Source organism: Rhincodon typus, unplaced genomic scaffold, assembly GCF_021869965.1.
Source record: "Rhincodon typus isolate 14 unplaced genomic scaffold, sRhiTyp1.1 hic_rhity00002296, whole genome shotgun sequence".
Taxonomy (NCBI): Eukaryota; Metazoa; Chordata; class Chondrichthyes; order Orectolobiformes; family Rhincodontidae; genus Rhincodon; species Rhincodon typus.
This window is the reverse complement of record NW_025967934.1, coordinates 2,001-18,860: the sequence shown is the minus strand read 5'-3', so window position 1 is coordinate 18,860 and position 16,860 is coordinate 2,001. Positions and strand designations below refer to the sequence as shown.

The 16,860-nt window shown below is 38.7% G+C and overlaps 1 protein-coding gene across 1 annotated transcript; it reads left to right on the top strand.

The window, feature by feature from the left end:
* Positions 1 to 10,903: 10,903 nt before the first annotated feature.
* Positions 10,904 to 13,508, top strand: lhfpl3 (LHFPL tetraspan subfamily member 3). The gene is made up of 2 exons (XM_048593074.1): positions 10,904 to 11,638; positions 12,474 to 13,508. Exons 1-2 carry the CDS (start codon positions 11,236 to 11,238, stop codon positions 12,512 to 12,514), a joined length of 444 nt encoding a protein of 147 aa, XP_048449031.1. The 5' UTR covers positions 10,904 to 11,235; the 3' UTR covers positions 12,515 to 13,508.
* The last annotated feature ends 3,352 nt before the right edge of the window (positions 13,509 to 16,860 follow it).

Sequence of the window (16,860 nt, the reverse complement as noted above, 5' to 3'; positions counted from 1 at the left end):
TATTAACTCAACGTTCCAGAAGCTAATACTTGTATCACAGGGAAGTAAAAAAAAATGACTTAACCATGTTAGACAGGAGGATTCAGCATCTAAGGTCTTTACATTGTTAATAATATGGTGTCACGAGATAGCAAGAACCACACATGCTGAAGCCAGAGTCAATACAGTGTGGAGCTGGAGGAATACAGCAAGTCAGGCAGCATCAGAGGAGCAGGAAAGTCGACGTTTCAGGTTGAGACCCTTCATCTGGTGTAGTTGAGATATGTACTGGCAATTCAAAGCTTCATTTATCTCAGGAATTCTATTAAAGTAATCTTTTCAATTTATAATATCAGATTCTGGTCACTTACGGTTCGTGTTCAGCATCCATTAGTGCTGTCTTACAGTAATGCACTGAATTGGCTGTGTTACCTTTGCTGTTTAGTTTCAGTGACCCTGTTCATTAAGGATTTCCTACTCAAGTGATAGATAACTCTGGTTACCTTTATACATGCCTATTAAATTTTTGAATAACCTCTAATATGCAGCTAATGAATACTGTTCCATGCTTGATTTTCATTTGACTTCTTCCTTGGCAGTTTGGCCAGAAAGAATTCATTATTCACTCCCAGCTTGGGGGTAGTGCAGTAGGGTTGGTAATTTTGATTCAGAGTGGGTTAAATGTAAGATTTCAGTGAGCTGCATTCAGGCATTGTTTGACTGTATACAAGGCAGTACAATACAGCACAGGAACTGGCCCTTTGGCCCACCAAGTTTGCAGAGATTCCTAGTCCTTATTTAGACCCACTATTTATTGCGGTTTCTATCCCTCTATTTGCCTCCTGTTTAAGTGTCTATCAAGATACGTCTTAAATGGTGCTAATGTGCCTGCCTCCACCACCTCCACTGGCAGTGTGTTCCAGGCACCCAACACCCTCTGTGTGAAAAATTTTCTCCACACTTCTCAGCTAAACTTTCCCCCTCTCACCCTAAACCTGTGCCCTCTTGTAGTTGACCTTTCCACCCTGGGGGAAAAAGCCTCTGACTTTCCACCCTATCTATACCTCTCATAATTTTGCAGATCTCTATCTGGTCACCTCTCTGTCTCCGTCTTTCCTGTGAAAACAATCCAAGTTTATCCAATCTCTCCTCATAATTCAATCCCTTCAGACCGGACAACATCCTGGTAAACCTTCCCTGCACCCTCTCTAAAGCACCAACATCATTCTGGCAGTGTGGCAACCAGAACTGCATGCAGTATTCCAAATCTGGCCTAACTAAAGTTTTATAGAGCTGAAAATAGCTTGCCAACTTTTATATTATGTGCACCGGCCAATGAAGGCAAGTGTGCCGTCTGCCTTCTTGACCACCTTATCCACCTGTGTTGCCACTTTCACGGATCTGTGGACCTATAGAAACATAGAAGATAGAAGCACGAGGAGGCCATTCAGCCCTTCGAGGCTGCTCTGCCATTCTTCATGATCATGGCTGATTGTCCAACTCACTAGCCTAATCCTGCTTTCTCCCCATAACCTTTGATCCCATTTACCCCAAGAGCTATGTCTAGTCACCTCTTGAATACATTCAATGTTTTGGCATCAACTACTTCCTGTGGTAATGAATTCCACAGTCTCAACTTTGGGTAAAGAAATGTCTCCTCATCTCCATCCCAAATCTTCATACCGTGACCCCTGGTTCTGGATACACCCAACATTGGGAAAATCCTCTCTGCAGCTACCCTGTCCAGTCCTGTTAGAATTTTATAAGTCTCTATAAGATCCCCCCTCATTCATCCAAACTCTGGCAAAAACAATCTCATATACACCCAGATCTCCCTGTATGTCAATGATCCTATGAGTTCTGCTATTTATTGTATAATTTGCACCTGAATTTGCTCTTTCAAAATGCATCACCTCACATTTGACTGGATTAAACTCCATCTGCCATTTCTCTACCCAAATCAGCAATCTATCTATACCCCACTGTATCCTTTGACAATCCTCATCACTATCTGCAACTCCACCAATTTTGCTATCATTCACAAACTTAATCAGACCACCTACATTTTCCTTCAGATCATTTTTATATTACAAACAGCAGAGATTTACATTGGAAGGTAAAACCCCAAAGAATTTCTTTATGAATAAAGAAAGAAATTAAGGATGTCTGTTTTCTTAGTACATATTTGTCCCCACTATGCTTACTTCTACATATTGCTACATGAAAGCAAAAAAGCAATTGCTGCACAATTAAGCGATAGAACTACAGGTACAATTGAGGACAACTCTGGTAAGGAGTGATGTCTTGTGAAATTAAGCATAGCAGTTATCAAGAACAGAAAATACCTGAAATTTGAAATTTGTGCTAGGGTCTTACTAGAAAAACCAAAATTGTTTCATGTATGCTCAAAGATTGGTTAAGGGATAATTGTGTAACTGCAGTTGAACTCCTGCTTGGGGTGACAAGAGTTAGTGTTTGATCTGTAGTAAATCATTTTAACCTTGATTTCATCTGGTAGCGATTTGTTATTTCCTTCTAAAATGATCCAAGACATTACAGTTAAATTAGATGAACCTGGAGAGCAGCAATTTCCGACATGAGATCATAAGAAATAGGAACATAAGTCAGCTAGTCAAAAAGGTTAAGCTTGCTCAGCAATTCAGTAAGATCATGATTATTTTCACCTCAAAGCCATTTTCACTTAAGCAAGTTACTTTTTGTTCTTCCCAACTTTAGGAATTATACATCTAGTCTTTACAATTTTTCTTCGTAGAACAATTCCTTCAGGTGACAATTCAGTTTAGTGAACCGTCCTTCCCTGGCAAGTACAATCTTCTTTAAGTACAAAAACCAAAGCTGTACATGGTATCTCAGATGAGGTACTCCCGGGAACTCCTCTGGAAACCTTGGAGTTTTGTTGTTCCTGACTCGAATGAAGCATTTTAGCAATAATAAACTCTTTGAACAAATAGATGATACATATTTCAGTAGCTTACTTTTTTCTACCCATTGGATTACTTTACTGGAACTTATTTTCTGATGGCAAGCATGTCTATAAACAGTACCCTCAGACACATATTTCTTGCTGCTAAATTCAGTAGGAGAACATTATGCTGGAACAGATGCAACTATTGCCAAAGTAGTTCATGGTAAAGCTGTATATGTTACTGATTACATATTCATGGAGAAGATTCTACAAATGTGTGCCAACCCACAAGCGTACTTTCAATCTCATTGCTCCAGTAGGTTGCATGACCTATGTGCAACTCTGCAGCTGTCACACAATATTTGTAAACAAATAGGCATCATAAGGACATATCAGGAACATTCATATCCATTCCAACTATGACATGCAGGTGCCACTGTTGGACTGGAGTGGACAAAGTCAGAAGTCATATGACACCAGGTTTTAGTCCAACAGGATGACTCCACCTGACGAAGGAACAGTACTCCGAAAGCTTGTGATTTCAAATAAACCTGTTGGACTATAACCTTGTTTCATGTGACTTCTCACATTCCAACTGAGTGGCCCTTGATACAGGCAGACCTGTCCTAATGACACCTAGTCCCATGAGTTGGAAAATGTCATGAACAGTACTCACCTTGCCATTCATATTATCTTTCAACACAACCTTTTTTTTTGTAAGTTAAAACCAAAGTGGTGTGCATAATGGGAATGTGCTAATGTGCCATTGTGTTGTCCACTTTTATTTTAGCAAATCAACATTATGCAGGTAACTAGGCCAATTCTTTTAGCTTTGATATCATTAAGTTTATGATAATAACATTTGGCTGTTTATTGCATGAACATTCAATGGCTGATTAGTTCTGCTTTAATTGTGCTGTTTCTGGTTTAGTAGTTGTGCTTTAATTGTGCTGTTTCTGGTTTATGGAAATTGCAAAGAGTAAGGCAGCACTTATCTGTTAATGTGCTACCAATTGGTGTAAAAATCATTTTAATCTAATTCAGACTCAGTTCATGAAAAGTTATTTAACTCCCTGTTTTATATTGACCTCCAAATCAATGATAAAGTCAAAGGATTCATGAAAACTCTTGTACTGCTACAATAAAAGAGAAAGTTGTAAACCAGAACTGTACGAGTTTCTTAAACTAATAAACAGCTACATGAACATGGAAGTTTTAACATACCTTCATGGTTTAACTCGCCCAGGCAGGAGAATGAGTGATGAATCTTGAGATCTGTCAAAGAGGCAGAGCTGCTGAAGAGATGTTGAAAAGATGTGCTGATAAATCCAGAAATGTCAAAGTAGGAGATGTTGAACATAGTCCAAAACTGTACAGGCTCCCACATTACTGTTACTTTATTCAGGACACAATCATAGAATCCCTACATGTGAAAAGAGGCTATTTGGCCCATCAAGTCCACACCAGCTCTCCAGAGAGCATCCCACCCAGATCCAGCTCCCACCTTATCCCTGTAACCCCATATTTACTCTGGTTAACCACCTAGCCTGCACAATATGAGTGGAAATGTGCCCCAATTCAAAATATGACAGCCCCCTTCCATGACCTCAAGAAAAATGAAGACTTCCTCATCTCAGTGTGGGAATAACAGCATCTCCAACTGTCAGAGTAGTGGTAATTCAATAAAGCTCTGAATCAAGACATTCCACATAAAACATTATTCACTATAATGGCTGCTTTATAAAGCCAATTTGGCATGTAAAGTTAACTAAGCTTCTGGGGTTACTTTAACCTTCGTTTGAGGCATTTAAAGTAAACAGAATCTGTTTAAATTTGGCTTAAAATATTTCCATTATTAATAAAAAAAACTACGAAGGATGAAGTATTCATCACGTTTATGTTGATGCTGTAAGAAGTTTCTGGGATAATTACATCATGTCTATCTTCTACATGATGAATCTGCACAGTTTGTTGAAATATATAACCATTTGCCCATGTAACTGCAGTTGTATCACTGCAATGTTAAAAAATTTGTGTGAAACACTTTTCATCATTATGAGCATTATATAGGGTATAGTACAATTGAGATACATATATGCTGTTCCTGTAGGCATCTCCTGACCCAGTTCTTTGGATATCCATTTTCCTTGAACACTTGGAGGAGGTATTCCTCCTCCTCTTGGTGTAGTTCCATGTTGCTGCGGTGTGTTGTTGCCCTTTTAAACAGTGTTCGCACGCAGCTTCGTTTGTGTGTGCTGGGATGGTTACTATTGAAGTTCAATACCTGGTCTGTATGTAGATGCCTACAGGAACAGCATCAGAAAGATTCTACACACCCCGACACACTCATCACACTACCCTACATCAGGAACACGTCAGAAATCACCACAAGACTTCTATGACCGCTGGGCATCAGAGTGGCACACAAGCCCACATCAACCCTACGACAAGTGCTCACCCGAACTAAAGACCCACTCCCCGCCATGGACAGGACCAATGTCATCTACAAGATCCCCTGCAGAGACAAACAGGAAGGAAACTAACAACAAGAGTACATGAACACCAACTGACTACAAAAAGACACGACCAATACTCACTCATCTGCATCCACATGGACAAGGAGAACCACGACTTCGACTGGGACAACACCAAGATCCTGGGACAGGCTAAGCAGAGACAAGCACGAGAATTCCTGGAAGCATGCCACTCCACGAAGCGTGCTATTAATAAACACATTGAACTCGACCCCATATACATTCCACTATGGAGGAAACCCGGAAGTGAGGCAATCCATTGCAACTGACCCCAGAGTTTAAAAACCAGGCGGGAAAACACACCAATGCTTCATCAGAGGCTGCGCTGAGGATGTTACCAAGCACGGTAACGAAACGTCTGCGGAACAACAAACCAGCTCGGCGAGACAACCAACCTCAATAGTGTTCAATTAGGGCTTTGAAGAATCTCAAAATTGTCAAATAAATCATCAGAGACCATGCTGCAGAGGTGTAGTGATAGAATACCATCTCCTTTGGAGCATAAGACCATCATATTAATTGAGAGAAAATGCCAAAAATGTACCAAGTGCCAAGGTAAGTATACTCACCTTTACATATAATGTTATTACATAGAACAAATGGACAGAAGTTAATGGTGAGATAGAGATAGTAGGAACTGCAGATGCTGGAGAATCCGAGACAACAGTGTGCAGAGCTGGATGAACACAGCAGGCTAAGCAGCATCATAGGAGCAGAAAGGCTGACGTTTCGGGCCTAGACCCTTCATCAGAAATCTCAGAAGTTAATGTTGAACTGCTAGACTCTCAGGCAGATAGTACACAAAGCATGATAATAACCTTTTATCCTTTGCTGCTGTGAAGTTGTTAGGCTTAATTCTCATGGGCCAAAAAATGCCCTCAGATACAACAGTTCAGAAAGAAAATTGGCACTCTAAATTGAAAGTATGCTGTTTCGCTGTACATCACAATGCAAACTGGCTTATCTGATGGATGCCTGGGTTCACTCATTTTTTCAGTGAAGCAGAAGGAGTAAACACAGTGTTTTAGCTATATGCAGAAAGCAGTGAGACATTGTGTAAATCTGAGTCTTTGAGTTTTAATGTAAATGTGCATACAATATGATGTATCATTGTATCACAATATCGTAATATTTTTATCCTCATGAAATCATTATCCTCAACTAATTTGTGCAGTGCAAGGCTTTAACCTAAAGAGATTCATGTTCTGGCAACTTGGTTAGCTGAGCTTGGATTGTAGCAACCTTTGAAAGGACTGCAGGGAACTGTAATTTAGAAAATGATTTGACATTCTAGTAGAAATATAGAAAGTCAGGAACAGGAATAGGCCATTCAGCCCTTCAAACATGCTCTGCCATTCAATATGATTATGGCTGATCATCCAACTCAGAACACTGTTCCCACTTGCTCCCTACAGCCTTTGATCCCTTTAGTCGTAAGAACTATATCTAACTTATTCTTTAAAATATTCAATGTTTTGGCCTTGACTCCTTTTTATGGCAGAGACTTCTACAGTTTCACCATTTTCTGGGTGAAGAAATTTTTCTTCATCTCGGTCCTAATTTACCTACCCCATATCGCTAAAGTTTAGAAGGATGGGGAGGTATAAAAGATGCTGAAGGGGATGTGACAAAGCAGATGGAGTACAGACATCTAAGTACAGACAAATGAGAGGTCAGAGTTTTAGGCTAAGGAGTGACAGATTTTAAAATGGAAATGAGGAAGAATTACTTCTCTCAAAGGTTCGTAAATCTGCAAATTCACTACCTCAGGGTGCAGTGGATGCCAGGACACTGAATAAATTTAATGTGTTAAAAAGTTATGGGGAGCTTGCAGGAAAATGGCATTGAGGCCCCCATAACGAGATCAGCCATGATCGTATTAAATAGTGGAGCAGAATCAAGGAGCTGAATTACATACTCCTGCTCCCAGTTCTTATGCTTTTCTGTACCTTTAGACTGTGACCCCTGGTCAAGAGGAACATCCTTCCAGTATTTTCCCTGTTTAGTCCAGTTAGAACTTTATAGATTTCTATGAGATTTCCCCCTCATTCTTCTACACTCCAATGAATATAGTCCTAACAGATCCAGTCTCTCTTGATATGTCAGTCCCGTCATCCCAGGAATCAGTCTGGTAAAACCTTGGTTCCACTTTTGCCACAGCCAGAACATTCTTCTTCAAATAAGGAGACCAGACTGTGCATATTACTTCCAGGTGTGGTTTCACCAATACCCTGTACAATTGTATCAAGACATCGCTGCTCCTGTACTTGAATCTTCTTGCTATGAAAGCCAACAGACCATTTCCCTTCTTCACCATCTGCTGCTCCTGCGTGCTTACTTCCAGTGACTGGTGTACAAGGACACCAAGGTCTCATTGCACCTCCTGCTTTCCCAATCTATCACCATTCTGCTAATAATCTACTTTCCCTTTTATAAATTCATGCTGCCTCTTTCCAATGCTGTCACTGTTTTTCAAGTGCTGCACTATTAAATCGTTTGTATTGGACTTTAATATTTTCCTTACTACTAATGTCAGGCTTAATACAAATATACATACAAAAACTGAACAATGTTGAATAGGGGAGTAAATTACCGCCAAAAATGATTACTCTAATAACAACAAACTTGTTTTAAGGATTATACAAAGGCAGGCTAAACCAACACAGCAGTCATGAAAACCAATTTTGTATTGATGTCCTATTCAGTAGTGGTAGAGCTCAGGTGAAATTTGAGAAATTCATAAGAGATTTTATTTAATTATTTCATGCAAATGCATGAAACACCGCCTGATCTCGTGCAATAAATCCACAGATTATAATATCCAATATGATACAAATTGGATATGAGGCATAATGTACATTGAAACCGCTTGGCACTTTGCAGCAGTCTCCCCTACCCAATTGCACAATGTACTTGATTTAAGTTTTGAGTCACAGCTTATCTGCTTCCCATCCTGCTGTATGGTCTGATCTTCAACATATCACTTAGGCACACCTGTCCAACCGTTTTCAGGATTGACATTGCAACTACTGTATTTCCCATGACGTATTTAATACTGTCAGCAAAATGTATTGTGCTTTAAGATACTGATTACTGATTAATGTATTGCATCCTTATATCATGACCTTCAATTTTGACTTTGACTATTCCTCAATGTACCTCTTAATCACTTATCTCACACCTTTACAGCACAAAGCCATTCTGAACTGAAAAAAAATAAAAAAAATCTTCAGATATAGTAATTCATTGTGTTTTCCAAGCATTTAACATTAATTTGGTGAGCTTTAGCAAACTTAAAAACTTCGTTTTATATCCGATATTCAAGTAATCATCTAGCTGCAAGTTATCCTGTGACAACCTTAAGGTATAACAGCTAATGGGAGCAACAACTCATCAAAGGAGCAGGATGATTGCTAAGGGAACAAGAATACCTCTTGCTGCCATAGATATTGAAACCACTTTGCAGCTACTATTCCAATATGGAAAAAGAAAATTTTGGGTCTCATAACACAATTTGAATTCTGACAGAACATGTTATCAACATGTTGTAGTTTTTAATGTCTGGAGGAATTTGACAGAAACCTATTCCAAGAAAGAATGAAATATCATTTGCATCAACTGTGCTGTACATTATTTTGCCATGAGAAGAGGGAACCTATGCAGTTGAAAGGCTGGACTATGCATTACTCAGTAAAGAGGATGAAGAAGCAGTAGCTTTGACTGATGCATAGCCCAGGCAAATAGTTGTAACAAAAACTGATTAAACTTTAGTTAAAAGCAGCCCTGTAGGTACAACATGAGCCTACTCCACTTCTCTGTGGTCAAATCATGCATTCACTAGCTTCCTTATACTAACTATTATGTGTTCTCTGGCCAACAAATCATCAGCAAAAAATTCTAAAGAAGGAACAATAATCAATATTTCCACTCCACATATGTGTCCACCAGTGATGTTTGCATCCTTGAGGTTTCTCTTGATGGAAATGTAGTATGTGTTTCTCATTTCCTGAACTGGTTTTTCTAAGTGTCATTTCAGTTGGAAGATCAAGTGCTTCTGCTCCTCATTAGGAATCCATGACTCATCCAGTACCTGTGATGAGGAGCTTTCATGTTCCTTCCCTGTTGTCAGCTTCCTCCCGCAAGATCAGTACACTTAAAGAAGGAGAAATGTTTGGACGAGTTATGCAGCCAATAGTTATGCGCACAACAATAATTATTTGAATTTGTATTGCACTGTTATTAAAACAACCCAATTCACTTCACTGGAACTGATTAAAACAAAACTTGACACCAAATCAAATCATTGACCAAAACCTTACTTTAAGCTAACAAGGTGTGGAGCTGGATGAACACAGCAGGCAAAGTAGCATCATAGGAGCAGGAAGGCTGACGTTTTGGGCCTAGACCCTTCATCAGAAAATCTCCGGAGGGAGGAGGGTAACTTCTTCAGGCTAGGCATCCTTAGAAGAGGCTACGCAAGAGAGGTAGGTTTTAAAGAATGTCATTAGGAAGGAAAAGGAGAAGGATAGACTGAAAAGTTTAGGGAGAGAATTTGAGTGTTGCAGCCATTGAGAAATAATTAATAATTCTCTTTAGCCTATTTTGGTTCTACAACCTTGAGTTCTCTGTATTTCTATAATTCTGGCTTCTTTCATATCCAGAATTTTCTTTGGCTCACCTTTAACTGTTGCAGCTTTAGAATTTCCTGCCTCAACCTCTCTGCCTGTCCATCCAGTCCCCACCTTGAGGTCATTCCTTAAAACTTAGTTATTTGACTGAGCCCTTGGTCACCAATCCCAGTATATTTCTATTCAGTTTGGTGTCAAATTATGTGCTACAACAATAACTTACATTTATGTAGTGTCTTTCACATTATTTTACTTCCCAAATGGCTCAAAGGAGTATTATCAAATAATGCCCCTGTGAAGTACCTTGGGACATTTCTTTACAATGCGAGGGTGCTATATAACTGCAAATTGTTATCTGCCAGTGAAGTGCAATGATGTGATTTCTTGTAGCAGCTGATAAAGAGTACGTTTTACAGGCATTGACGCCTATCGAGGCCATGAGACATGGCAAAAAGCCATGCATCTGTAAAGTTGATTGTCTGGCTGTGTCTGGGTACGGACAGATCAACATTCAGAAAACCGTTACCAAATTAATTAGCATTTAAAACTGAATTGAGAATGAGAAGCGCGATCAAAGAGTCTGTACGCTGAACCAATGATAACAGTTCATATTTGTAGTATGTATGTATTGATTTGCGATGACTGTTACAGACATCGTGTTATTTCAAATTGCAAGAACGACAATGTCCCAACATACAGCGCGCTTGGCAATTTGTGCTTGTGGTCTGTTTGGGGTACCGTCTCAGACCGCCCTTGGTAGAAGGGGTTTTGCAGTTCGCAAACCAGCCACTGATCTGCTATCCTCCAATAATTCTTCAGCATCAGAGCCAGAGGAACTGCCAGCGTGAGCAATGCGTCGCTGATCAACGCACTTTGCACATAGGCTGTACCTTGTGGGAGGGGAAGAAAATCCGTCAGATGGAGAGGTAAGAATCACAGCTCGCAACCCTAACACCAAAAATAAAGGCAGAATGTCAAATTGGGAACAAGACTCGGCGAATATTATTTTGCATCAGCAGGTATTTTTGGGGGGCGAAGACTGAAGACCATTTCTCGTGACGACTGATTATCAATCGCAAGGTCCAGTGTGACCCAGAAAATCAAGCATCATCTGGCACCTAGAAACTATTTTTTTTGCCGGATCGGGGTAAGGTTTGCAGCACCGGCAATGTTGCCAGCTCAGGAGGCAGCTAAAATTTACCACACCAATTATGTGAGGAACTCAAGAGCGATCGGCGTACTCTGGGCTATTTTCACAATTTGTTTTGCCATAGTGAACGTGGTGTGCTTCATCCAGCCTTACTGGATCGGAGATGGGGTGGACACCCCACAAGCCGGTTACTTCGGGCTTTTCCATTACTGCATCGGCAACGGGCTTTCCCGGGAGCTGACCTGTCGCGGCAGCTTCACTGACTTCTCCACCATTGCTTCCGGAGCTTTCAAAGCCGCCTCTTTCTTCATCGCGATGTCCATGGCGCTCATCATGGGCTGCATCGCCTGCTTCGTCCTCTTCTTCTTCTGTAACACGGCCACCGTCTACAAAATCTGCGGCTGGGTGCAACTTTCATCTGGTGAGTCAACGTGGGGGGAGGAATTACCACTTATTCTCTCCCCATCTACCGCCCACACCTTAAAATAATAGCATCTCGATGTATTTTTAAGCTTCAACTTTGTCCACCCCGCACCTCTGCAGCGATAAGAGAACGATCCTCTCTAACTCAATGACTGTGAAGTCAGTGTTTTGAGCTAATTTCTGCAGGTCAAACTTTGATTGTATCTGGTTCAGAGGTAGGTGAGGTGAGGAACGTGTTCTGAGACCAGGCTGTCCATCTTCATCAGAAGAACCTGGGTGAAGTGTTGCAGTTAGTAGACAAAGGTCTCACCTCAGGGATCACAAGAATACATGTTTAAAATAATAGTCGTCAAGGTATTTATCTGTGTTATTTTGGAAAAAATACTTTATACGGTTAGTGTATACCACTTCGTCAGTGGCAGTTGTCGGTCTCCCTCACCTTGTTAACCATCCATCACGCATCGCTGAAGCAACCAGTTAGGGGCCAGTTAGATTTTTGCCCGCATTGTTCATTTCGGGTTACTGCGCATTTGCAACAGAATAATGGCACTTAGTCATAGTCATAGAGTCATACAGCACGGAAGTAGACTCTTCGGTCCAACTCGTCCGCGCCGACACTAGATATAATGTACATTTTTGATTAATTGGGTTATTGCCCAGTTAGAATTTTCAGGATAAAATTCGGACAACCGCATGTGACTTGTGTATTGGGAACCTGTAAGTGATAGCCGTTCCATGAAACCTTGATTTATACAAAGTTCTAGCAGCTTTCGAAACGCTAGTGATATGTGGAAGGAAGCTTTAAACGACAGTTAACTGTAAATCTCTTACAGGTCCAGCCATTCCAGGAGCAGGTTTCCAAACAATACATTAGAGTGGGAAATGGTTCGATCTCCAGCCAATTTTCAACCCTTTCACCTTTGCTTTTTGAGACGTATTCGTATAACCCATATGCAACTGTCCAAAAATAATGTCATCCGAATAGAAAGCGAAAAATTGTATTACAGGACAGTTCGTTGTTACTAGACTTTCAATGAAATAGTTGGTATTTGAATTTAAATTTGACTGTGCTTTAATTCACTACCATAATTTTATATACTAGCTCCACTGTTTTTGCGGCAGATATTGAAAGAAATAACCCACTACCCCATTTAATTTACACGTTTTTCTTTAATTGAAGTGTAACAAGTAACATTATCTCAACTCGTCATTTGTGAAACAAAAAACGGAAAATGTTGCCAATTATCAGTCAGGTCTGGAGGCATCAATTCAGAGAGAAAACAAATTAGGGCGATGAAAATTTTGTCAGACATAGGAACGTTTGATGAATTGTCATCGACCTAAAACTTTATTTCTCATTCCGTATATGCTGCCAGACCTAATAAGTATTTGCATCATTACCATTTTTATTTCAAATTTCCAGCAACCACGGTACTTTACTTGTGTATTGGTGACCCATGTTTGGACATTGCTGAATGACATAAGTCTGCATTTAGTCCGTGATACCATGCGGACAATGCGATCACACAACACTTTTGAAAAGTATCTCATTTAACAACAAATGCGCATCTCATTTTGTTTTGTGTGCGCGTCATGAAAATAAATAAAAGGCTCGTAGGTATTAGCAATTACTGTGTTCCAGGTCTCCATTATAGGATTGTGGCTGCTTTATGGTGACAGTGAAGATTAAACTATAGCAGAGAAAGTGTGTATTATAAATACATTAATAAAAAAAATTATAATTCTGGGATAAATACTGATATAATCAAAAATCTACCATTATTAAATGTTGATATATTTAATTATTATATATGTTATTCAGTATGAGTGCATATAAATAGTTTTGTTTTATCCAATATTTTATTCAATATGCCAGATATTTACTGAATGCTTGATCTATTTATTTCTGTGTAAGATCAACAGCATTCTTGTAATAAAACAGAATTTTAATCCTTGTAATAATGAAATGAAAATTAAAACATAACATACATGCTATTGTAAATGATTTCTTTTTCTGTTACCTTCAAAGAAATCTTTTAACCTAATTTGACTTCTGCCTCATTTAATTTTATTGTCATCAATTTCAACCACATGAAATAATTACATTAGGAAAAATCTGCTGTACAAGATTATAAAAAGGATTGTATTGCATATGAAATGAAAAGCGTGGATAAATGCTCATTTTGTCTGTTGACTCAAAAGGACTATTTTGTAGATAGCTACTTAGAATGCAATCAAGCATGCCTCTTCTGAATAACATGGAGCAATATAATCTGTTTGCTTGATCTGCATATCAGACATCACGCAGTATTATCTTGTGTATGGGACATATATGAATGAAACTAAAGCTTAGTTGATTCCCTTTATTTCAACTGCTGTCTGCTTTGATTGATCCTGCTTACAGGTTGCACATGATTCATGTTAAATATCTAAAGATATATGAGATGGCAGCTAGATCAGATTATTGCCAAAAGGAATGAGATCACCACTTCAGTAGCATTCACTAACTAATAGTAAAATCTTTCAAAATAATATCTTGTGGAAAATTAAAGTCAAGTTGCTGTTTAGAATTTTAGGCAAGGTAGCAGTGTGATTCTTTTAGTATTACTATTTGAATTTGGCAATAACATCATTATATTTATTTATATAAACCTTACACATTTTTGCAGCACAAATTTTTAGATACCTTGTCCATTTAAGTAAAAATTGAAGGCATTGGGCTTGGATATCTAGGATTTTTAAATCTTCTATTTTGCAAGAAACCACGTCCAGAAGGTCCTTCCATCAAGCTGAAGACAGATACCCTTTATATAGTTTAATATGAACATCACAAATGGGATGGTTGCTGATGGAAAGGTATGAATGCTCAGTCAATCCCCCAGACTTATCAAGAGTCAAAAGACAGGTTTATCCCATAATGTATCATCAATGGCCAGGCCAGTTAGTTAATCATCAGAAGTGTCATGAAGTATTGTGAACCTATCTGACTCCATCAACAGATTACCATATCTGTCACAGAGTGAATTCCAATCTCTCACTCATATAAGTAGATATTCAAGGTCTCAAAAGTGTCAGTCACCTAACTTGAGAGTAAGGTAAACTCTATTTGTCTCTTTCATTCTTCCATTGAGCACCTTTGCAGATGGCCTTGGAGATACCAGTTGTTCCACTGTGCGCTGCAAATGATTAAATCATCCATACGTGATTGCATAGAGATTTACTGTTGTACATTTTCTATCACCTGTTGAGAGCTGCTTATGACAACATCCACAATATCATAAAGCTCTTCTACTCCTGTGTTGACTCTTGTATGAAGGCAGGCTGAATACCAAACCAATAATCAGTTAGCAGATAAACAGCATAAAATATAACAGATATATAAAATAAATGCAGGAACATACATGAATCTATTGATGTCAGATAAGGCAGACTGTGTTGCAAATAGCCATGATGATGGTCTCCAGACACAAGGGAAACACAATGCAATTTGTTGCCTCCAGAACTTTTAGAAAATATAAATAAGTTATAGGTATAGTTTTGTACATTTCTGGAGAAAGAGGAGATTGAGGTCTAAGTCTCTTGCCTTAAAGAAGCTAAATTTTGATGACATGAGGGGAAAAATAAGGGAGCCAGCCATAATGCAATATTAGGAAAGAGCAGGATTACTAATTAATCAATACTGGGGAAAAGTAAAGGAGGAAGGAAACTGACTTGAACAACAAATGAAGTAATGTGGCACATAGAGGGGTAAAACGAGACTTTCTTAAATGAAAAACTAAAGGGAGATTACAGTACCCGATAAACATAATGAAAAAGTGAAGCAATTAGCAAACTGGTCAGTAGTGAGAATATAGAAAACAATGTCAAAAGTATGGGAAATCTTAAGAATCATTTTAAGCCTGAAAAATATTTGAAATATATTTGCATTGTTGATAAGTGGTCAAGGAAATAGTCGGAGTACTGAAGGTCTACTTTGATGCAGCCCTGCTCAGGAGAAGTATTTGCAATTTATTGACAGATATCTTGCTATTCACAACCTCTAATGAAGCAATTGACTGAGCTGGGGATGTGGAAATTCACTGTGGCAACTTGTCACAGTGTAAGTGAGGCAAGTGCCAAGAAGGAGCTAAATTTAAACAAAAATTAAATCTTGCCACTTTCACTGGAAGTCCTCTTAACCAAAGATTCTGGAAAACCAGCCTTTACATTTTAAATACTTCTAAAACAAATAGCATTGCAGGATTCCAGGCAGCACAGGCTTCCCTCTAAACTAAACATAAACATCTCAAGCCTCTTGTTAAGGACACAAGCAAACATTTTGAAACAGTATCACAAATAGGATTATTCATAAGATTGCTAAGTCCAGAATAGCCAAAATCTTCCTGAAGTGAGTAGGAATTGGCTCGAATAAACAGAAGCAAAATGGTACTGCACCAAAATGGAAGAAAGGAATTAGCAAGGTGTCTTGTGTCAGTGGACCTCTTTTTGGACAAAAGCTGAGGGGTGAAATTTCCTTTTTTTTAACTTTAACATCAGATAGATAAACTGCAGTAGACTTTCTAATATTGTACATTATCAGAGTGCAGAAATAAGTTTATAATTGGCCAGAAGGGCATGATTTTTAGGCCAAGCAGCCTTTTAGTTTGCATAAAACTTCCAATTAATTCCTAATCAGTAATACTATTTAATCAGTGTAATGAAGAATTGCTGTAATAAGAACAAAAATACTGGAAAGAGATACCATCTTTCAAAAGGTTAATGTTTTGGATGTAAACCCTGGTCAGAACAATTCTCATAAAGAACTCATTCTGAAACATGAACATTTCAGATACTTAATTACCTATACATTTCCATCATTTTCTGTTTTATGAGACACTTGCACCATTTGTCAGAAGTATTAAGAATCTGCTAGACACCAGTTTAATTTGAGACAAGATCAGAAGCTGCTTCAAACGATACCTCTTCCTTATAATTTTGCCTGAAGATGCACATATTTATTACTTTATTTCCAATGTGATAAAATATCTTTGCAATCTGCTTAAGCAACAAAATTTTCAACAACCAATAATTATACTATTTAAAATGCAGGATGGATTTCATTCCTGAGAGCTTTTGTCGATAAAATGCAAGTTTTTAGACTTTCCCTTATTTTAAAAAAGTTTTAAACTGAAAGGTAACAAACTGTGTCCTAACAATGATCTCTTCCTATGTGCTGAGCTG

What these genes read in the sequence shown, in the direction of transcription:
- lhfpl3 (XM_048593074.1), top strand. Translation starts at nt 11,236, where the DNA reads ATGTTGCCAGCTCAGGAGGCAGCTAAAATTTACCACACCAATTATGTG. An exon ending in CTGGGTGCAACTTTCATCTG is followed by an intron (nt 11,639 to 12,473) that starts GTGAGTCAACGT and finishes AATCTCTTACAG; the next exon opens with GTCCAGCCATTCCAGGAGCA.